At 28.8% G+C, this 24,193-nt stretch overlaps 2 protein-coding genes and 1 long non-coding RNA gene across 9 annotated transcripts; all 3 read left to right on the forward strand.

Annotated features, from left to right (window-relative positions):
* The first annotated feature begins 627 nt into the window (after window positions 1–627).
* LOC149877670 (uncharacterized) lies at window positions 628–5,568 on the forward strand. 4 transcript variants are annotated; one of them, XR_016448129.1, is made up of 6 exons: window positions 1,331–1,612; window positions 1,752–1,868; window positions 2,076–2,183; window positions 3,439–3,547; window positions 4,345–4,397; window positions 4,523–5,568. It is a non-coding gene; the product is annotated as an uncharacterized LOC149877670 (long non-coding RNA). The 4 variants fall into 4 exon arrangements; XR_016448127.1 differs by lacking the exons at window positions 1,331–1,612; window positions 1,752–1,868 and adding an exon at window positions 628–847 and having other exon boundaries at window positions 4,523–5,566; XR_016448128.1 differs by having other exon boundaries at window positions 1,403–1,868; window positions 4,523–5,567.
* Window positions 5,569–6,286: 718 nt separating this feature from the next.
* LOC149877671 (protein hsr-9-like) lies at window positions 6,287–19,681 on the forward strand. 4 transcript variants are annotated; one of them, XM_090073951.1, is made up of 12 exons: window positions 6,287–6,427; window positions 6,720–7,132; window positions 7,395–7,458; window positions 7,600–7,642; window positions 9,850–9,973; window positions 10,160–10,272; window positions 16,644–16,793; window positions 17,277–17,403; window positions 17,923–18,040; window positions 18,202–18,368; window positions 18,524–18,709; window positions 19,167–19,681. In XM_090073951.1, the coding sequence occupies exons 1-12, from the start codon at window positions 6,364–6,366 to the stop codon at window positions 19,518–19,520; spliced, it is 1,923 nt and encodes a 640-aa protein (XP_089930077.1). In that variant the 5' UTR covers window positions 6,287–6,363; the 3' UTR covers window positions 19,521–19,681. The 4 variants fall into 4 exon arrangements, with proteins under 4 accessions (XP_089930077.1, XP_089930078.1, XP_089930076.1 ...); XM_090073952.1 differs by having other exon boundaries at window positions 6,295–6,427; window positions 7,395–7,467; window positions 19,069–19,681; XM_090073950.1 differs by having other exon boundaries at window positions 6,295–6,427; window positions 7,395–7,467.
* Window positions 14,460–15,249, forward strand: LOC149877672 (uncharacterized). Its single transcript, XM_090073954.1, has 2 exons — window positions 14,460–14,616; window positions 14,698–15,249. Exons 1-2 carry the CDS (start codon window positions 14,559–14,561, stop codon window positions 15,105–15,107), a joined length of 468 nt encoding a protein of 155 aa, XP_089930080.1. The 5' UTR covers window positions 14,460–14,558; the 3' UTR covers window positions 15,108–15,249.
* Window positions 19,682–24,193: the final 4,512 nt, after the last annotated feature.

Here is a 24,193-nt window from a genome sequence, read left to right on the forward strand (position 1 = left end):
TTCTTTGAAAACCTGACATTCTTATCTTAATCACAAGATTATAATAGTTGTCAATTTTTAAATAAAGAGTTGCTAAAAACTTAACGTTTATAAATAATTTTAAAAAAGGTTGTTAAAAATTTAATATTTATTTGAGAGCATTCTATTAACGCGTGATGCCCAGTCTTCGTTCATCACGCTTTAAAACGTTTCAAAACTCAACACAATTCAAAAAAATGTTTTGTTTTTAGCAAACGAAACAAATTTAACATTAGAAATGAGATTTTCTGACAGTTACGCCTTACCCTGTTTTATTTTTTCAATGTTTTACTTTGTTTCAATACTAAACAAGTAATTAAGTCAATTCATTTCGTTATGATAGGGTCTCGTAACTTGATATACAAACTGGTTTTCTATTTGCTTAAGTTTTCGCATGATTACAAAATACAACTCCTTGTTAAAGTGGTATAACTTACGTTTGAAATGTTGATTATTAATGACGCATTAGCCAGCGTTACGGAAAACCACCTGTAATCATTATTCTTATAGAGACTGGTAATCAATGGTGGAACCAAGCGCGTTTCTGGAAATATCGCAATGTTACTGTAGTCGTTAGTTTTAAAACAGAAATTACGCAATAAATTTTTCTATTGTTTTTAGCAGGCGTCCGTGAACCACCTGCTAACTGCAATTTCTAACGGTATAAATTGATTGACTAACGCAGTTAATGTTCCCTTTGAACTTGCAACCTGACGCGGCTCATGAAGAAGAAAATCTCCAAATGAGTCCAAAAAGAATTTCACAACGCATAGCAGTTTCGTTGAATTAGATGTTTCATTTGTCACAACAGATCGAAGTTTTTCTTTATGTAAGCTCATCTTTTGTTAAAATATCGTTGGCATGTGAAATTCGATTTAAAAGAATTTATTTTTTTGGAATTTTTTTTTTTTTTTTTTCGAAGTAAACGAACAAAACAGTCGCATTATGTTTACAAAACTCAAATATGACGGTTTCAACCTTAATTTGTTAATAACATTGATTTTCTTTTTTTTTTAATGTTAAATCCTAACAATGGTATGTTTTATTAATTCCCAACATTAATGATCTATTTTTACATGTTCAAGTTTTATACAAATGTACGATGAAATAAAGCGGTGCTCCGCCTAATCTGAAACAGTAGCGTCGCGTGCTTAAATATAAATAAAATTTGTCAATCTCTGAAGAATATTGGAATAAGTTGTTACGATAGCTTACTAAGATAACCACAGATGGTAATATTTTGAAAGAATATTACAAAATACTTATTTTTCCGAGTTAACAATTTAAACAGAAAAAATTCTAAAAGAGAATGTTTTAGTTTGTAAAATCTGTCAGTTTTTTTTTTTTTTTTTAGCTTAACATCTAACCTCACTCATTTTGTAATGATCATTGTTAGTATAGTAGATAATGAACGAAGAGTGTTTGACCATTTCAACTACTTCTCTTTAATATAATTGTACTACTGACTCCTTTGCCCTCATAACTATGCCAAAGGAATAGCGTAATTAAAATTCGAAATTTTAATGCTTAAAGTACATTTGAGAAGCTGGTTTTCATAAATGAAATCCCAATATATCTAGTTCGGGGTGTGGGGGTGTGTTTAAAATAGTTTTTTTTTTAAAATTCTTTTGACGAAAAGATAAAAGTTAAAAAGCGTTTTCAATCATTTTCTACTCCAAAGTTGTATTGTCTAGAGGATTTATGTAACTGTATTTTAAATTTTTTGCTTGAAGCAATTCGAAACAAGTCGACAGCTGTAAAGTTGCTCTTTTACTTTTAAATTTGTATTTTAACTTAAAAGCACACTTCATCCGAAGCTCTCTCAGCTTTTTCTAATTCACACGAATAAGGTAAATTCTGTTACTCTTTTTATTATAATACCTGTAACAGTGGCTATTTTTAGAGTTCTTGTGTTGTCTTCTTGCTGTAGTTGTAAGAGAGACTGTGAAGTGAAATAATGAAAGAATGCGAAGTGAAATGATTTTAAGAAATAAGGTTATGTATAAGTTGGCTTGTATAAATCTAATTTAAAAATATCAATTTAATGTTGCATTTAGTAAAAAGTTTGAACAGCTCAACAGTTATCAACAGCTATCAGTTTTAAATGTATTTGCTGTTCTCAAGTCGGTCCTTCTTGTATAATTGTTTCGTCGCAACTATTTTAGGTAACTAAATTTCCTCCTCTATAAAGTTTTTAATTTTGTTGCTATGTTTTGCTACTATGTTTTGCTACTATGTTTCGTTTCTACGGTTTGGCTGAATGATGGGATAAATTATCCTAATTTACCTTTTTGTATCTCAAACAGCTTAGTCTAAGTTAAATCACTCAAATCAAATTTTTTGAATATTAAAAATCGATATGGTCAATTATTAGCAAGACGAACTTTTTTAAACAAATTTTACTTATAATTCCTATCCTGATCTCACAAAGTCTCCCAACTTTAAATCATGACATTTAAGATAACTCTAAAATTCCAAGAATTTAAACAAAATTCTGCGCGGGAAATTTTAAGGTGAAACTAAGGATCTTTTTAGTGATCATGCTCTTAACTATTTGGCAAATTTTTCTCCGAATTTTTAATCGCAATTACATAAACTATACTTTTATAGGCTCAATTAATAAAGGCAATTAGTATAATTATGCTTAAACACAAATTACATTAAGATATTTAAGACAAACGATTTCTAAGTCAGCTAAGTATGTCTGAGATTTAAAAATGACCTAAAAGGAAATCTTTTTCAAACTCTTTTATGATGGATTGCTGAATTTTTTCTCTGCAAGATTTGCTCTTTTTAACAAGGTTTAAAGATTAATTTAAGAATTCCAAAGTGTACATCAGCAAGGTCTGCCTGAAGTTTTAAATGATTCTCTATTAAAGTATTTAGTTAAACATGAATATCTGTTCCTCTTTCATTGTATGCATCTTTACCAGAAGTTGCCAATAGAAACATCCAAAATGATAACATCTTTGTAATTTCAATAAATTATAAATTGAATAAGTTATACCTGAAGATAATTTACTTAAAAGAAAAAAAGAATCAGTTTAATGGTAAATTTCATGTTACAGATGCTTTCTTCACAAATTCTCTCTATTAAAAAAAAAAATATATTAAATAGTAATTTAGTGCTTTAGCCATTTTGGTTTTATGCACCTCCTCCACTCTGCACATAAAGTTTTAAATTTTAAACTCAAAACAAACAATTTGGAATAGAAATAAGTTTCTCCTTGTAAAGTTCACTAATTGGTTCTTATAAAATTTAAAATTTACACTTTGTTTAATGTCAAGTAATACAAAAGAAAAATAATTAGTAAAACAAAAAATCAGTAAACATAGATATTTTAGAAGTTTAAGTCACTTTTATTCTTTATTAAATTATTTAAAAAATAGATCTAAAAAAATGCTAAGAATATTTTACAGTTTTAGGTACAGAAGAAATTAACACAACACCCACCTTTAAACCTAAGTATAAAGAAGAATTAATGTTGATTTGAAAACTTAAAGGCACATAGAGTTAAAGTTTCCAAAGGTATTTCTTTTAGTTTTAAATCCTTTTTCTTTTCTCCAATTTTATATCACAAATTGATTCAAGTTAGCAAAAAAACTATTTACTAACATTGCTGAAAAAAAAATTATTTACATACCTTTTTGGCCTGAACTCTTGAAAACTTGGAAGCTTCTGACTGAATGTTAGCAATCTATTTTTTTTTGTTTTGGAATTTTCATTATGGAAATCTACTCATAACTGAGAGAAAAAGGAGGTGGTGGTGTGGTTGAAGACTTGTGGTTTTTAAATTTATGTGATTAACTTTTGAAACAAAATTCTTATCCTAAGTGATTGCAGGATTATTCTCCTTGAAATCTTTTAGTGTTTTTAGATTAAAATCTACTTCTATACATTTAATTTATTCTAAATTCTTATCTAATTCTAAATTATATTTTTGGTTCTTATTTAAAAATTGAAACATTACATTAGGTACTTAAATTTTAGTGACTATTAAGGATCACCTCAAGAGTAATAGAGATGGTCATGATTTCAGCAAAAAAAATTCTATAGAAATTTTTTAAATTTTTCTAGCTAATTAGTCTAAAAGATTTAAGTGAATATAAGTTAAAGGTCTTAAGGATGTTTTAGCTGCAAGAACAATTTTATGTTTAGCTGAAAATCGTCTTAGTATATTACATTTTAAATAATTTTTTAGTTGTTGATTATCTTTGCACTTATTTAATAAACTTATCTCATTGTTCACTTATTTCAATTTGTTTCATTTGCTTTCTCATGAGAGCTCTGTGCAGGTTGTAATTTTATTTGTTTTTATTTTATAGTTTGGATTGCTTGCTCATTTTGTCTACTTATTTACATTTTAATACATTCAGAAGTACACTTTTATTTTAGAACTGTCAACTTTTAGAAATTTTTGATTTTTGTTTCTTCAGACATTGCCTTATTTTTTTTTAAGGAGAATCCCTTCAGATTATTAAGATTTAAATATAACTAATTTAGATGCAACTTGAGAATTTTTTTGGCATCGTATCATTTTCGTTTCAATTTTTATTAAATTTATTCGGATATTCTACAGAAGAAAACACCGATCTTTCAGAAAGTAAGACCTCCCTTGTACAGTGGCAGAAGAAAAGGGAGTAAAGGAGAAGCAGCGATGGTAGAAAAAGAGGCAATCTTAAATAATTACTCTTCATTTAGTTTTACATTTATAAGATTTATTTCATTGTAAAGTTTTAAGTTTAATTTCTCAATTACTTTATTAAATTTAGTTACACATTCTTAAAGGTTTAAAATTCTTTTAACACTGTTTGTTGGCAAATGTTGTATTTAGTTTTTACATCAGCCTTTGTTTAAACTTTGTATACTTAGTTTCTTTATGTAGTCGTCTGTTTGTAGTCTGTAAAAGTATAGTTTATCACAGTATAACAGTTTATTTTATTTGTCATTATATTAGTTAAAACTATTGGTTAACAGGGTGTAGGAGAAAAAGTTTCAAATTTTTTGCCAGTCAGAAATTCTTTATTTTGTTTTTGGTTTTTCAAAATGTTTTTTCAAATGTTAAAAAGTTTTTTTCTGGAACTGCTTAAAATCTGCTTCTGTTTTGCTCTTATAAATCTGTCTAATGTGAAATATTGAAAATAGTTAAGCCATAGAAATCATTTACTCAGCAAGAAAATGCGAAGAAGTTCATCTGAGTTCTTGACATTTTTAAAGAATTTTCAGCTGAAAAGTTGTTTTTTAGATTTTGTACTTCGCTATAGTTTATTAAAGTATTAATTTGTTAACTAAAAGTTTATTATTTGTAGCTGTCATAATATATCAACAAAATGTAAAAAAAAAAAAAAAAAAAAAAACTTATATAATGCCTTTGTACAATTGGTGGATAACTAAAAACTTTATAATTTTAATTTTTGCTTTTTAAAGAAAGTTTTGAGTGTGGAAAGACTTCTTTCCATGAAAAAATTTACATTTGCCCTTGAATGGTTTTTCTGAGAAATATTAAATTTTGAATTTTTTATTTTATTTTGATTTCCTACATTGATAAATAAGTTTGAAATAGTTTTGCAAACAAGAAATCAATTTTCCTTTGCACTAATTTAAATTCTTTTCCTTGCTGTGTGATCTTCACAAGTTTTGAAGTTTTTATGAAGGTTTTTGTGTTTGAATTTTTGTTAGGTGCTTCTGATTGTTTTGATTCAATTTTGAACTGCCCTGAGTATATTGTAAATTTTCAACCAATTTTTAGATGTAATTTCTTCAATGTTTTGTTTACAACTCTTGTTTTATTTTCAATTCCCTTGTTTTGTTAGATTTTATCAGGTAGTGAGCATATTGAGCCATTGTTCTGTGATTTTCTGACAGTGCATAAATGGATGAGGTTGAAGCCTGTAGTCAAATAGGGACATTCTGCTTGTACTGAACTATTGTTTTATTTATGAAAGCTGTAAAAGATTTTTTATCGTTTAAAAAGTTAACTTGAATTACCTTCAAATTACTGTATATCTAAAAAAAAATTGTGGTTTCATGTGTGTGCAACTGAATCTTTTTGTCAAAGTTTTTTTTAGCTATTTCTATTTTTTAACTAGACTCAACTCCAAAATACGATCTTAAAAAGCTAGATCAAATTGATGTTAACACTGCAACTTCAAATGTCTCAATAATACTCCGGATAGTCTTAATGTTTAATGCTAAATAAATTTCTTTTGACACAAATTTGAATGTATAAACATACATTAAAATAAGAAATTATATCTTATTTGCTTTAGCTTGCTTAGTTTTATTGATGCAGTAACTGTTTTTAATTAGTTTTTATAAGTACCTATATCACAGATATATTTGAAATGTATAACAGGGAGAAATGCGAAACAGTTATTCCGTTCATTCCTGGAAGTTCATTTTCTGAAGGTACATTATTGAAACTGTTCTTTGATTCATTCCCTAAGGGATTTTTACTGGAAGTTAAAAACATAACAAAGTATTACAAACTCATATTTTCTCTTAGTTTTTGAAAGCCTCATGAAGTTTATGGCTAACTAATGTAATTATTCCATGAGATGACTAATTAAGTCATCTATGTCAACATTTAATAAAATAAGATTTGTTAAAATCATTTTCCTATATCTCCCATGTAAATGGTAATTTTGTATTAATTTTGATTTAGTTTTTTTCTTTTAATTCAAAATGTGTTCTCTTTTAGTTTCAACCAAATCTAATTCTGATTCTGAGTCAATAGACTTGTCAAATGAACCACATCTGATGCACAGTACATCTACTAGTGCTTTAAGTGACTTCAACTTTGCCGTTCCTTTATCTTCATTTGTGTTGTCACGTAGCAATGCACATCAATATGCTTATCACATTAATCCTCTCCCATCATCAGAATTTTCAACTGTCAAAAGAAGAATTTACTGCACTCCCAAGGGTGGAGTTTCTTCACCTTTATATATGAAACCACAAAATTTGATGGAAAAAATGAAACATAGGATTTCTTGTAATGATCAATTTAAAAATGTTGTGAAACCTGGAGTTAACTCGGGCTTACAAGCAAGCTCTCAAAGTATGCATTTCGGTACCAACCCTATCACTGAATTGAAGAAAGCTCTTGAGAAGGTATTCTAAAATCTTGTAAAATTTTAAAATGTTATAGTTTGTGGATGAGTATAGTGTTTATTAGCTCTGAGTTTAATATATTTTTTTTATACATGCAACTATTGAAAAGCAAATAAAATGATCATGCTAGTGTAAAATTCTTTTCTCTGACTGTCTTATTACTCAGATAGGTAATGGTTTTAAAGCTGTGTTATGTTACCTAGTCATACAGTTATGCTTTATAAGATTGTACTATTAACTTTTCTGGTTGGCTACTATTCAGATTGTGCTGCCACAAAGTCTAATTGAACAGTCTGACAAATCAAGTCTGGTACTCAGTTCTGCAGGTGCTGTTTGTAAGCCTAACCATCAAAGTTGCAACTTTAAAATTTATTTTGTCTTAAACCTGTTTTATTAATCTATTTTTGGTAAGACTTTCCTGTCTGATCAAGCCATGTTATATATTGAAATAAAAGCATTATTTTTAGATCAGATTTCTCAACCAACCACTGAAAAAAATATTTCTGAAAGGTATTAATCTGATTATTTTGTTAAGACAAATGCAATTTATCATATTCAGTCTGAAATAAAATTTTTACAGTGAAGAGTTCCTCAACTTTATAAATTAAAGCCTACTTTAATATAATCTTTTTCGTGCCTCTTCAGGAAATGTTCAATATTAAGTAAATAATTAGACTATTTTATTTTTAGTATAAACAATACTGACATTTTCAATGCATAATTATTTCATAGCTTCAGCTTAATTTTTTTTTTTTTTTGTTTTAAAAAAGGATGTTTGGGTTTTTTTAGTTTTCCATATATAACATTAGCAATTTAGGATATACTAAAAATCAGGTTTTTTAAAATCACATTTCTACTTAAATGTAACATTACTGTAAGATACTACCATATCTACTATGCTTCATTCTCATGATAAACCATATATTTATAGTAGGTTTTTCTCTCGCACTTCTCTTTGTACATTTAAGTGCTGATCCTTCTCTCAAAGCTGAATGTTGTCAGAAGTTTCCAATTACCACTACGATTAGTGATAACTTGTTCAAATGTCTATAGAAGATTTCCAATGTGCTGTTGATGCTAAAAATGATTCTTTTGTGCCCTGTATTGTCAAAAATGTGTTGTCAGCAATGAGATGTAAATATAATTGATATCCTTTTCTCAAGTCTGCATTTGACATTTGGTATGTATGTTTTTGGACAGAATTGTTTCTAATTTTAATATAACATGTCTTTCTTAAATTATTACTTGGTTGGCTTTGCACTTATCAAATCTATTCTGGTCATCTTTATTTTACTTCATTTCACTGATGTTTCAGAATACTTTTGTTAAGTATAACATTGTATTAATGCACCAACAGAAGTGCCAGCATCTAAAAGAATGACTGTTTTTGTAGAGACTAGGTAAGTTAAAGGAACTATCATTTTACTTAGGAAAAATTGTTATCATAGTTTGGTTCAATGATTAATGTTACATTAGCAGATTTGAATCAGTGATACTTTGGTTTATTCTATTAGCATATCTATAGTTGATTTTGCTGACATTTTATAAAAATGCTGATTGAATCTGAACCTGGTTACTGATGACCTTATAATCTGAATCCCAGAATGTTGCCTGCATCAAAGGCAACCAAATTTCATTATCAACCAAAATTTGTTCAATATGTTGTTGATTCACAAGACTGCTATTTTTCAAAACTCTAATGGTAACTCTTGTAGAGGAGTTGCAAGAAAATTATTGATTTATCATTAAACTTAATTAAGGAATAAAATGTTCTGTCTTCTGACATGTCCTGTTAGCACTGGAGCATGTTTTTAACAGTTTTTATCATCATCGCTATTTTTATTAGTTCTTTTTATGGTTGTTATTATAAAATATTATTACTACTACTACTACTACGGAAAGTGGTAAGTCTCAAGTAATGTCATAAAAGTTTCTTGTGAACAAGGTCTTATTAAATTAGTAATAGTGATCTTGTATAAATGTTGTCTGCATTTGTTGATGTTTAAAACACAACATTCAAATATCTTGTTCTGCTTGTACATTCTTTGAGTCACAATGTCTGGATATTCTCATGGGTTAAACAGTAATTATGCAGGAAGGACTGGTGCTGTTAGGATAACTGGTTCTATGCAAACCTGTTTCTCAGTTTTATTATTTTGCCACCTGTATTCTACAGCTGCTAAGTAAATCTTTTTTTGCCAATCTTATATTTACAACATTAATTTTTGATTAGTTATTTTAATAGTTTCTTTAAAATGCCACCATAGCTCTGGAAAAATCCTAAATAATGTCTTAAAGCATTCAAATTTAATTTTGGAAACAAAATTTCCAGTTTCATTATCCTGAAATAGGAAATATTTTGTCAAGCCTTTGGGAAAAAAGTGAACCGAAAAACAGTATTATAATTATATCTGATTAAAATGATTAACTGTTGGTTTATTGATTTTCAGACTAAATAGTAATAATAGTAAATAATAAAAAAAAAAGTAAGTTACTGGTACCTAATGACCATAGAAGTTATATTTTACACTTGTAATTATTAATTATTTGTTATTACTATGTATGATTGTGCACTGTAAAAATTCAATATTTGCTACTAAGACTACTAGTTCTGTGGTTGACATGTTACAAGATTTTAAAGATTTAAATAAAAGTCTTAAAAGATAGCTTTAGGAAATTAGGTTAAATAATAATTAAAGCACTAAACAACTTTTTAGTTCCAATTCGAAGCTCCCATGTATTAGTAGTCAAGATCAAGACCATCCTCAATGTTCCTCAAGATTAGAGAAAATTTCTTCAAATTATCCAATGGAATCACCACCTAAAGAAACAGCAATTAGGGTAACTAACAATTGTTTGAGTTTGTTATTGCTGAAAACTTTATGCTAGAAGATGGTGAGTAATATTCTTTTTTAATCACAGTAGAAATAGTCAAATTATTACCACAGCATGTCTAATAGTTGGCATGACCTTAAACACTAAGAAAGCATAAAATTGCTTAAATGTAATTCCATGTAAATTTTTTAGAATACTAGGTGTAAAATGAATCTTGTTAAGAAAGGAGAAAAAGTATTTGCCATTTATTTTGATGATTGTTACTATCCTGCTGTGGTCTTAAAAGTGAAGAGGCAACTTAATTTGTAAGTCAACTTACTTTTTTTTAAAGCTTCTCTAGTTATATATCCAAAAGCAATAGGACGAACACCATTTTTGCTATATTTTCTCATTAAGTTAATATTTTTAAATGAAATTTTGCATAAGCGTGTCAAATTATACTACAATTATGAAAAACAAAACAAAAATTCCCTTTGGGAGTAATTACTCAAAATTTTGTGGAAATGATTGGCTCAAGTAATTGGACAAACTAAATTTAAACAATTTTGATATAACTTAGACTATTCTCACTTTTTTTTTCTGAAAGAGTTTTATAAAAATAATCAATGATCAATAATTTGCATTTGAGCATAACAAATATTTAAGCAAGGCAGCGAAAAAATTGATTATACAAGTATCTAATAATGGTAAGATTGCAACATTCTGCATTCAACAGTTGTTTATAAATAAAAAGTTTTTCAACAATGGAGTCACTTCCATGTTTCAACAGAGTCAGGTAGATCCGCGCAAGAGTGCAAAAGAAATTCATAGAGAATTTAGACAGTCACATCAAATTTCTTGCTCTTATGCAACAGTAAAGCGTCGCTTAAGACAAAACAACCTTTTTGGCCATCGTCCTATTAAAAAACCTTTTGTTTCTACAAAAAATTAAAGTGTACGGTTAAAATTTGCTAAAGAACATCTAAATTGGACAGCAAACCAATGGCCAAAAATACTATCAAGTGATGAGTCAAAGTTTAATGTTTGGTCCTGATGGCATTAAATATGTTCGACATCCAATAGGTCTTTGAAATGATGTTAAGCACCAAGTTCCTACAATAAACCATGGTGGTGGTTTAGTAAAAGTTTGGTCATGTTTTAGCTGTGATGCAGTAGGTCCAATCTATTGAGTTCAAGGCGCATTATGGCCCAAAATATCTATAAAGGAATAATTAAAGATATAATGATGCTACATGCAAAAATTTTGTTTTGTTTTACAATTGTATTTTTAGAAGGTTTAACTGTTGGTTTGTATGATATTTTAATATATTAACATAATACTTTGTTAATTGCTTTCAAAAGTTGTGAACTAAACCGAAAAAAGAGACTTATTGTAGGCAGGTTAAATAAGTATTCTGATAGTAATAAAAATATTAAACTATGATTGGAATAAGACTGTCAGAAAAATATGTACAATAACAATTTATTGGTAATAGTGTTATAGTATATTTGTATAATAACATTTGTATTATGATTATGCCTTTGACTACTTTTATATTCTTTTATTTTTTTAAATTTACTTTATTTACTTTTAAGTTACTGAATGAAAATTATGTAAACAGCATAATGATGCTGTAAGTATTTCTTTTAAAATGCTATCAAATTAATTTTATATATAACTTTACATATATAACTTTAAAGAAGTAAAAGTAATTGGAAAGAGGGGGAGCTTCAAAAAGAAAAAAGGAATTGAAGTTCAACTAGCTGGATACATGAGCTACAGTAATACAATGAGACAGATGAAAGAGATAAAAGAGATTCAAGTGAAGAAGAGTCAGTTTCTAAAAATTAGAAATTCAGCAATTATCTAGTACAAGCTTAAAGCACTTTGTATCCTAGACACAGAAGATACTCTTGGCTATGACATTCATGTTGCTCACTGTCATAGCCCATTTAATTGTAATGTTAGGAGTAAGCAACTGGCACATGGAATAAGTTCATCCTCAATTTAGTGTTAATTACCCACTGGCACAGTGCTGTTCCCTAATGACAACAGAAAGGAGAAGGTAGATATGCTGCCTCTTATTGTACCTGGTGTTGAAACAGAACCAAAGTGTTTTTTTAAACATACCTCCAGCACTAGGTAAGTACAGACAAACAGTTTACAGGTTTATGTATTCTGATACAATATGCTTTTGCTTGTAGGCATCTCATAGTAACTTTTGCTAAGAAGGTCATCCATGTTATTAGGCACAATCCAAGTTTCAGATATTCTTTTGTTTAAGTTATTCTAAGGATATTGGATTCATATTTGCCAAAAGACTTTTGACAAAAAACATTCGGTAGATATTGCTAAGTTTACAAGCTCAATTTTGTTGAGACAAATTGAAATTCATCAGCACATAAGACTCTCAGAGCTTGTTGTCGTCATTCAACAAAACTTCTAAGTGCAAACAAACATTACCAAAATATAAACAATCAAATACTTTTTTTAGTTTGCTAGCTTGAGTGCTGGTGCCATTGCTTTTTTAAATCTCTTAAACAAAAAAAAATCAATGTGAAATGGTGCAAATGTAAACTATTGTAGGAGCATTTTTGTGAATTACACAACACAGAAAGAGAGTTCTGAAAATGTTTTTGTTGTTTTTATCTTTTTATGAATTTTAAACTAAATTTTAAACTTCTTTTTGAAGCTATTATTAAATAGAGGAAAACAAATTAAATTTAATATAACAAAAATAAAATTACGTTAACTTTTGTTGCCCAAAATTTAATGATTCCTTAAGGTTGTGTTAAAATCTCGACGAAAGATAATTTAAAACTGTAATTAAAAATTATATTTTTAGTTCTCTGATCAAACTAAAATCTGGTAAAAAAAGTTTTCTGTTTGTTTATCTGTGAAGTATACATTTAGGCATCTTTCCAGGCTTCTTATGTAATTATTGTACCTATCAATGATTGTTTTCTATGCCATGTCTGAATAGCATAATCATGTCATTAAACAGGATTAAGTTAAAGCATTGGTACTAAAGAATAGTTACTAGATTGAATTTATTGATTCCAGTTAAAAGATGTTAATGATCAACTGCATATGTATAAGCTAAAACAGACCATCCATCTTCAACACTCAACTTTTGTCATTGCTACACAGGCGTTGATGGTATTTATTACCTCTAACTCTAGAATCTTATTTGAGATTTTGAGTGCTATCACCAGAACACAGAAAGAATTAGTATAAATAATGCATATTTTAAACTGGTTAATTTCTTTGCTGAAAGAGGAACAAAGATTACAGCAATGCTGATAAAAAAAATCAAAAAAGATTGATGGGTAAGAAAGTCACACTTGGGTGTGCATTACTGAGAACTGAATTATATATGGACTATCCCCAACGTACTATATAAATGTATCTTATACTGTAGATATCCTTAATTACAGTCCCTAATTATGAACAGCTTTAGTTCACTTTTTGCTACACCTTTTATTATTATGGGATTTTTAAGAGGAAAACTGATTAATAAAATGGAAGACTAGGGTAATGAAAATATGAAAATATATATATTCAAAAATATATTGATACAATTAAATTTTTTAATTGCAAGCAAAACACTTTTCAAAACCCTGAAAAACCAATAACATAAAACCAACTTAAGAAAGAAAAAAAAAAAAATCTAAGTTGTGTACTGTTCTATGTAGAATATGATTCTTTATAGAAAAAAAAGTCAAAAATTAGCAATACTTTGTAAGATATCTTATTAACAGCACTTTTCTGCATAATTAAAATATTTCCCCATTTCTGAACAGAATTCGGAATGCACTTTTTGGAATTAGGAACACATGTTCTTAATTTCAAACAAAAACTTTACTTTTTGAAATTAAAATTAACAATATTTTTATAATAAATATACTTGTTGCTTAATATGGTTTCATTCAGTTTCGGTTCCAGTTTATTTTCTTAAAAAAATTAATATGAAATTCAAAAAGCAAGCAGAGTTATTCAACTTTAAGTACTATTTTGTTCGGAATTAGGGAAATCTACGGTAAATATCATAGCTTAATTGTCTCACATTCTAGAGATTCTTTATCAATCTCTGTATTTTATTTTCATTGTTTTTTCTTTCAATACTGAATATTATTATATTTCTACAAAGTTCATCAAAGATCATTCCAAAGTTACTCTCTAACTTTTCTAAATTGAGTATTGTAGGTCCTTGAGTCAATAAATCTCAACAGTTTTAATATCTACTCAAGTTTACAACCAACTGTTTTATGCTAGGTGTTTATTCGTTTTAGAAACAACTTCCAGATATTAGTGTTCCTGTTTTGCTAATCTTTTGTTATTCATTAGGGGTGGTAAACGATTAATCGATTAAAAACCATTAATCATTAATCGATTAATTAACAGACGATTAATCGATTAATTTTTTTTTTTAATATAACAACTTTGGGTTTTTTTGTTTCAAAGATTTTTACGAACATTTACAAGCGTTTTTTTAACGAACAAGACTTGTAAGTTGATTTGCCTTTATTTTCCAGCATCCGGTCAAATATTATTATAAACAAACAAAAACAATGCTTTTTTCATAGTGCCGTTTCTTAACCACCATTTACAATGACGTTTGGAAAAAACCGCTCTGAAGTTTGGAAACACTTTTTATTGGAAAATAAAGGTAAATCAACATACAAGTGCAAACATTGTTCAGTTGAACTTAAATTCCATTCATCAACTTCAAGTTTCTTGTATCATTTAGAGCACAAACATAAAATTCATTTGACAAAAGCTATTTCAGAGAAGTCTAAAAATATACAGCCAAGTATTGCTACCTATTGTAATAATATAGGTAGCAAAGCTGAAGATGTATTAGCTCGTTTAACTGCTGTTGATCGTATCCCTTTTGCAACTTTGGCCAATAGCAAAGATATTAAAAATGGCTGGAAAGCTCAAGGACTTAAAATCCCTGATGATCGACATGCTATAAAGACAATTGTTATGAACTACGCAAACTCAATTAAGTTAAAAGTTGTTCAAGAGCTTCAGCAAAAAAAATTAAAAGGAGAAAGGTTTTCAATTTCTCTTGATGAGTGGACTTTGGTAAAACTAGAAGGTATTTATGTCTCAATGTACATTGTTCAGACAAATGTCACTATGGTCTTGGAATGATTAGAATAAATGGTTCTTTGCCTTCAGAAAGAGCTATTAATATTGTTACTGAGAAATTAAATGAATTTGGCTTAAATTTGATCAATGATGTTTTTGGATGTGTTACTGACAGTGCATCAGTAATGAAAAAAATGGGACGAGAAATGGGAGTTATACACCAACTTTGCTACTGCCATGGAATTCATCTTGCTGTATGTCATATTCTTTATAAGAAAAAATGCTTAGAAATAGAAACAACTCAAGAAGAAATAATGACTGATGAGATTGAAAATGAAACATCTGATTCTGACCCTGATGATGAAAACAACACTGAAGAATGCTGGAATGAGGAAAGTAATAGCTCTGTTTCACAGGAAATCTAGTTTAATGAGGACTATGGCATTATCATATGGAAGGTTCGTAAAATAGTCAAACTTTTTAGAAAATCTCCACTTAAAAATGATTCCCTTCAAAGTATTTGTAGAACAGATTTAGGAAAAGAACTCAAGCCTATTTTGGATACTAAAACAAGATGGAATTCGCTAATAAGTATGTTAAAACGATTCTTAAAATTAAAAAATGTTATTGCAAAGGCTCTTGTTGATATATCTAGAACAGATTTAATTTTAAAAGAAGAAGAAATAAAACACATTTCTGATATTGTTCAGGCTCTACATGTTGTAGAGTTAAGTGTTATGGAACTAGGGAAAAGAGACTGTGATCTGATAAAATCTGATAAAATTATTTTGTTTTTACTACAAAATCTTAAAGAACAAAATACTAACATTGGTCAAAAATTATTTACTGTTGTCTCGGAGAGAATTGTTGAAAGAAGAAATTGTAATATTGCTGGTTTACTGTGCTTTTTACATAACCCAACTGACTATAAATCAGACTCAGAATTTCCAGATAATCTTTTGAAATACCCACCTAAAAATAAAATTGCTAAAACTGCTAGAGAAATATACCTACGTTTATTTCTACATGAGGAAGTAGAAGCAGCATATCAGTCTGAGTTCACTTGTAATGAAGAACCATTAAGAAAAAAAACTAAAGGTGAAGAATTAGCAGAAATAATTGCTAATACAGCTTCAGCAGCAGGAAAAACTAAAGGGATAACTTTTAAATCTTCCCCTCAAGAAGTTTTGACATGCATTAAATGTGAAATTGCAGTTCTCAAAAGCACTGGAAACAGGCCAAGTTCTTTAGAAAAGATTTATAATGCCATGCTAAGTCTTCCCCCGTCTTCTATAGAAGCAGAAAGAAGTTTTAGTGCAGCTGGTTTATTTGTTACTAATTTAAGAACTAGCTTAAACGATGATACTGTTGATAATTTATGTTTTTTAAGATCATTTCTGATTAAAAGAGAAATAAAATCATAAAAAATATAAATTACTTTTTTTTAAGTTATAAACACATTTTTTTAAAAATTAATCGAAAATTAATCGATTAATTTTTCGAAATTTAATGGTTAATCGATTAATGTAAAATACCAATTAATCTACCAGCCCTATTATTCATGGTATTATAAGGTTTTGATTTTGTTTTTACTTTTAGAGTGACTGTATCTTTTGATGATGGATCAGGAGAGCTTGATGTTCCATTAAATGAAGTTATAAACCTTCAGCTTTTTAAAAAATGGCTTAAAGTATCTGTCAAGTTATCTGATGGCAGTTACTATGATGGTGACATTTATGCATCAGATACGTAAGGATTCCTTTTGTTTTGATATATCTCAAAGACTTTTTAACAGCAACCTAACCTAAAACAACATAGAACTGCACACTGATGTAGTTATGAGAGGAAAAAAGAATCATGGTTCTTTTCATTTATGTGAAACATGGTTCTTTTCATTTATTTTAAACGGTTGTTTAAGTATTTTAGTCTCAACTTTATTTATTTTTTTTTTCTTGTCAACTCTCATTTTTAAAATTATTCAAATTTTTGAAATTATTTTAAGAATTGAACCATGATATTATAATTTTGGATTTTACTGCTATATTTAACAGTCAACTTGTTAATTCAAAAATTGAAATTGAGAGGGGGTGGGGAATGAAAAGTTTTATAAATGTAAAATCATTACTTTTTAATCTATGAGCAATTTGTTTTACCAACAGTTTTAACTTATTTACCGCTTTAGTTTTGCAGTTGTAGTGTGGACAACAAAAACTTCTGCTATGTTAATTTTAGTGTGAATAATCAACATTTCTACTGTGTTAATTTTACTGGCAGTCGAATTGTTCAAAGAAGTTTTATCTGTTTCAAAAAAGCTCATGTTGATGGATTGCTGACGCATGACTATGAAGAAATAAAAAAGGTCAAACTATAAAATCATTTTAAAAAATTTTACTTGATTAGATTTTTATGAACAAAGTTTTTAGAATTTCATAAATTTTCATTATCGATCCACTGTCTAAAAGTAAAGAAAATGGGAGGAGATTAAGATAGGGTCATTAGTTGAATAAGTTTTTGTAATCTTGAACATCACAAAACATTCAAAGAATATTGAAAATAATGCAACAACAAAGCTGATAGTGAGACATTGTAATTGCTGAAAATAAAATCTTTTTAACCATATGTCCTAATAGAAATTTACTGCCGCTATCTTTATCTCTAAAGAGATATCTCAACCTTTTTAGAAAATGGTCTGAAAGTTTTTATCTGGAACAGAAAAAGATGGCAGCTTTTCTGAAATACAATAAAAATTATCTAAAGAATTGTTTTAAAATGGCGTTACAGATTTATCATTAATGTCATCAGAATTATTATTTACTTTTTTTTTTAAGAATATCTTGTAACATGATATCTTGTGACATTTAAAAAAACTATATTAAAGGTGATAACAAGGGGGATCAAGCGAAAGTATCCAACTGAAGTTCCTCTATTGTTAAGCAGCTCTATAAATGAGGAACCTCCTATTTTTCAAAATATGCTATTTCTGATTACAGCTGCAGGTGACTTTTCAATGGCTTGAATATTTATTGTTTGGACAAAGTTTCCTTAAATATCTCGCACTTTGCATTCTTTATCATTTTATAACATCTAAAACATAGCCAGATATAATCATGGAATTATAAACAAATGTATATTTATAAATAATATTGCTTCTCGTTAGAACCTAATCGACAACTAGACGAGGGTGACGAGCGCATTGATAAAGATTATATAACCAACCTTATATTGTTAAATGGTGGTGAAATCATCACAGATATTCACACTACAGAGTTTCAAAATTCTACGAATGTTGTTTGCATATCTGATGGTCCATCTAATTCACACATTGTTAGTTTTCTATTTTAGACTTATCTAGACTTATCTCTGGTGCGGTTTTTTTTTTGGTTTTGTCATTCATAGTTTTCAATTATTGCAGTATTATTTTTCACCCTCAAAAATTTGAAACAAAAATCATCTCTATAAAGCATACTGTCATTTTCTAGTTTCTTTATTGCGTTGTTGTTGGGATCCCTGTTCTGCATTATGAATGGGTTGAAGTAAGTCTAGAAAGAGAAGACCGTCAGAGTTATCTCTTATATGTGGTTCCTGCTGGCGTAAATCTGGAAAATGAAATTATTGAGCAAGATTACTCGAAACGACAACCTTACGACTGCTTGAAATCCTTAAGGGTGAGTTTCGTTTGTTTTTTTTTTAAGAAAAGAACTTGTTGAATGGGTGTCCTGCAATTTAGAACTTAGCTCTTAAAGTATGCAGTTCAATGAATAAAAGCCATACGAAAGACTTTCCTGACCATCCAGGAAAAAAAAAGTGTGCAAAGTGGGGCGTACGATTGATCATATGCCCACTGCATCACGTATTTGGCAACATGGCACATTGTATCAGGTCATATGTTTAAAGAACAACAAAATAGTTTAAAAGTGTTGGTTTTATTTTTATCAAATCTTTATTTAGGAATAATCAAGTTGATCTGTTGAAAATTTTTTTTCAAGAAATTTATTTTTAAACATTTTATGACATTTTGCTTCAGGGTTTTGAAGATTTTCTGATTTGACTTACTCATTTGCGTTTTGTTGGTTTACGGTTCGATTTTCTGTTCATTAAATTTTTCTCTTATCTATTTGAAAGATATACGTGCATCAAGATGCCAAAAAAGACACCAAAGATTTTGATTTAGTATTATCAAAAGCAGGCTGTATACGAGTTGCACCAAGAATAATTGTTACCGACCGAACTAGAATCTTAAACTTTAGTCGGCTAAAAATAGATATTATACTAATATTAGCCAAAACGGTCCCAAGCGTTATATGGGATGTATCTGCCTTTAACAATATTCCAATCCTCACTTACAATTGGCTCGTTGCATGCTTGACAACGAACCGAAAAGTTGATGTCACTGCAAGCCCGTTGTTCTCATATAAAACCCTTTTATCATCACAAAAAAAAATAAAGTGGAAAATGGGATCTTTATCTCAAGTCTGAAGTGAACTTCGATCATTTTCAAAGTCGAAGCGAAATTAGGGGTTTTGTTTCTGAAATTGAAACGTGTTTTTATCTTAACTTTTCAAGATTATTATACATTAAAATATGACAGTTTTGTTTATTTGATCAAATAAAGTAAAAAAAAAAGAAAAAAAAGCGCACTTTTTTGAAAACTTTTCTTTATTACCAACATTTCCATTTAACGCTCTAAATATATATTTTTTCAGTTAAAATATCCAGCTGTAAAAGGCGCTTTAGTGTGAACAGTAATCTTTCTGCCCACTTAAATCTAAGCTCGGGTACGAGAGTCTAAAATTCTTAATTGGCAAGTGGAGGTTTTTCTAAAGCTCGTATTTTGAAGATTCTCTTACATGTTTTGTTATGATATTTTGTTATGATGTTTTATCTTATTTCAATTGAAGTGTTAACATTTTAAAAGCGAAATATTTTGTTATTAGAAATGATTTTTCCTTACCTAAAATTCTCAACAGATGATCACGCCTTAAAGTTTACGCGAAAGTAGGAGGCAAGTATCTTAAAAGTCATCCTTACAATATTAAGAGTAAATCTTATAATACATATACGTTTTTGATCATGAGTATGTAATAGGAAGTGAATGAGTAGCTCACACCAATCATCCTGAGAAGAAAGATTCTAAAGGAATTATCTTGTAAATTACAACTTAATCATGTGAACTTTTCTGAAATACCTGAAGGTGTAGAGTTATTAATTATGACTATAACGTCAATTAGCCAAAATTTCTTTTAGTTTTGGTGGCCAACTTAAAGAAAACATTTTATAATAAGCCCACTGTTTATGTTCAAGGTTGTTGTCACTCATTTGGCTGTCAATTGGTGACAAACGTTAAAAGACATTTGAAGTTGATAAAGCTTATGTGAATAATTTATAGTGTGCAGCACACGTGCCATAATTTTACTGTTAGTTTTGTTTCGCGGAATTCTTTTCTGCAGAACAAAATCGTTAAGTTATTGACAAATCCTCTACTGGCAAAAGTGCTAACTATATTCAAATTAACACTGCGTTGAATTTTTTTTGTTAATGCTGTACAAATGCAAGATTTCATGTTGCATTTGTACAGCAACATTTTAAGCGAAGAAAATTAAGCTTAGTTCTCCTGAGGTGAAAATGGCTGAAATCAAGTATAAATTGCACTGAGAACATTTAAGGCATGCATTTATTAACTAATCCATAATACGCGAACATAACGAATCCATGCAAGATTAAGGGAGAGTTGCATGCCAAAACAGTTTTCATAAATGTGGAGTGGAATTCGAAAGTATCAACTATAAACCATTGGGTAGTGTGAACCATTTTAATATCATTAAAAACCGACAAAAAGAAGAGAAAATCGGGGAGACATCTGAGAAAATATCTATTGTCTGAAATGCTCTAGAAAGACATCCCCTATTTGGTATGATGGAGAAAGAAAATTATTCTACTAAAAAAAAAAGATTAGTGAAAATTATGTTGAAATGGGTAAGAGGATTGCTGCAGTAAATTATAACATTTCTTAGTCTGACTTGTTTGCGATATATTCGGCAATATTAGCTCTCAACGACTCTTTCACCGAATATTTTCTTCAACCTTTGCTCATTTTTTCATATTTCATCCAGTGTGAGCACAAAATAGCTCAAGGACTTAAAAATATCACAGACAAGTTTCAAATTCATGAAAAAATATGTTTTGTACAAAAGTCAATCTAAGCATTATATTTCTTTATCACTTTATTTCTTAAGGTGGAAAACACCTGAAATAATTTTTTTGAGTAAAAATTTTATAAATTTGACTTCATACACATAAAGTGTAAACAAAATTAACTGAAAAAAAAACAAAAATTTTTTTTTGGGTAAAATGATGGCAGGTGCCAAAAACACCAAAATATTGAAAGACCCCGGCCAACGTATCTAAAGATGTACACATTTTTAACAAAGATTTTTTAGCATACTTGTTCTAAGAAGGTAGTTCAGTGATATGAGCGAAGCAGATTTTTCATATTAATTTTTAGTAGGCTAATATATTGGACCAAAGTATATGTAAAAAATTTGACCGAATTTTATGACTTTCTTGACGTATATAAGGACTGGATTCAACTTAAATCACAGAAGACAATCAAACAAATTCGTACTTAAAGTTTTAGCTTAACACAAATTTTACTTATTTAGATATGCTGGCCGGTGTCTTAAAAACTCTTTATCTGAGAAAAACAGCTTTTAAAAATGCTAACATAAAAAACTTCAAAATCGTGTAAATAAATATGCAAATCTAAATATAATAAAAAAAGTTAAATCTTAAAATGCACAAGTTTGATATGGGTTTTGCTCTTTTTCAAGAGATTTGTGATATCGACTCTTCTTTTTTCCACGAATTACTTGTCTGCGTTTTTTGCTCGTTCTGTGTTTTTACATATGGCTAAGTAAAATTGCTTTTGGTTAATTTTTCTACATCCTTCTCACAAATACTTTTCAGGTCTTAAATTCATTTTTTTCTAAAACAAAAACACTAGCTTGTCTACCAAAGTTAAAATGTGCAACTGCATCAAAAGTACCAAATTGAAGGTGTGTTAGCGAGACATTATGGCCTTTAGGTATACGCTCCCATATTTTCATGTTAAAAGATTCATTTTAATTTTGGGTTAGGCCACGCAGACATTTTTTTAAAAGAATGTCACTACTTAATTCATCATAAATTGGCTTAAGTTTCCGAACAATAGATATTGGTAAGCCAGGACCAGGTCTGTGTGTTGAGGTTTGGTTTGCTTTGTCACAATTATACCAACACCAACTATTTGAACCTTCTGGACAGTTAAGAAAATGTAAATTTTCTTTTTTTGATGAAGCAACATGATAAAGTGTAGCTCTTACAGCAGACTTCAAGACGCTAGACCTTTGCTCTTATTTTCATTTTCAGAGAGAAACAACTTAGATGACATACATTCTGGACATCTAAGGGTACAGACTACAGAATTAAGTATTTCTAAATTTATAAAACGATATCCAGCAAATATATTACTAGATAACTTTGGTCTTAATGACGAAGTTTTGTTTATTTTTCTAGCAGAAGCACATATTTCATCAGAATTAATAAAGTTAAAATCAAATGATTTCTCCATATTTACATTTACATCTTCAACACTTGGACTAATATTTATGTTCATATCTACAATATTCGATTCCATATTTACATCCATATCAACATTATTTACAACTAAGTTCTTTTTTACATTAAATACTTTTTTCCTTTTATTATTTTTAGTTCTTTGTTTACCTTTGCAACCCTTAGCCATTGTAGAAGATTTATGATATATTTATGAGCTTTCCAGTAACTGTTTTTATACTAAAGTTGTTTTGAACAATGGAAAATAAAATTTACCTAATAAGGTATACTTTTCATATAAAAAAATAGGATTTTGGAATATTTTTTAGTAAAGGTAAAAAATAGTGCCGTTGTTATGGCGGTTGTTAAGGAAGCTTAAAATATTAGGGTTCAGTAAAATCTATTTTAATGAAGATCTATAGTGAGTTTTCAAAAATGGTTTTCAGATTGTGAATAAATATTGCACAAAACAAAAAAAAAATTTTTTTTTTTTTCAAAAATTTCATATTTCTGAGGGGTTTTCCACCTTAAAGAAAAAAAAAAAAAGACCGAAATTACAAAAGGTCGGGAAAAACCGTTTATAAAAATCTTTGTAAAAGATCAAATGAAGCTTTCAAAACTCAGATCTCGGAGGAATATCAGCAATCATTTGTCAGAATATTGACATCAGCTGTAAAAGGTAATGATAGAATGGTTCTGTCTCCGGCAGCAACAGCAACAGAATTTAGATCTCCGTCAGTTAGAATGTCTTCTTTAGAATTTATTCTTACACATCACAATTTCGTTGTGTGCTTTCTATATCTCAAAAGATAAGAAATCTGCTAAAGTTTTTTAAGAGATTTTAAACCAATAATTAATCGCGAAACTTGAAACTTACTTTAAACTTGAAACTTGTTTAAAAGTCTGCTGAGATATCTTCTAAGATAAGAAAAGTTCGTCCGTTCTTTAATAGATTTAACATGTAAGTTATCTGAAAAAGGGTTTTGTGGGAAATATCTACATCTTTAGGAAACAAAAGAGTTTTAGTTAAACAACTTTGCTCGATGCTTATTTAGTGCTGTAAATTTGTTTGAATGTTTCGTTAAGTCTTGAGCAAAGAAAAATTTTAAAAAAGTCTTGCTTAAATTTTTTTTCGTAGATATTTAAAGGATAAAGTATATAAAAAAAACCCTAAAGTTTGAACAAAGGAACAGCTGAAATTTCCAGAATTAAAAATGAATGGGAGAACATACCTGTTCAATATTTCCAATACTGGTGTGAAAGTTTTTGTTGTAGAAATTTGAACTGCTTAGCAAATAATGACAATCATACAGTTTATTAACATACTCAAGACTTTCTTTTATTATGATCATGAAAACAGATTAAATTGTTTGCTTTAGAAAATTTTTTTTTTTCGGAAGCAGTCAAATTCCGCAAGAGCTGTTATTTTGGCGCAACCCTGCATAATTGGTGGTAGGGAGCATTACGAATGTAAACATATATTTTGTAGCCGTCATAATTATAAGTAATTGGGGTCATTTAATTTTTTTAGCGACTTGAAAAATTGAAACTGCACGGCT

Source organism: Hydra viridissima, unplaced genomic scaffold (genome assembly GCF_058129835.1).
Source record: "Hydra viridissima isolate aposymbiotic clone 2 unplaced genomic scaffold, HvirCarnegie_v1 scaffold_16, whole genome shotgun sequence".
Classification (NCBI taxonomy): domain Eukaryota; kingdom Metazoa; phylum Cnidaria; class Hydrozoa; order Anthoathecata; family Hydridae; genus Hydra; species Hydra viridissima.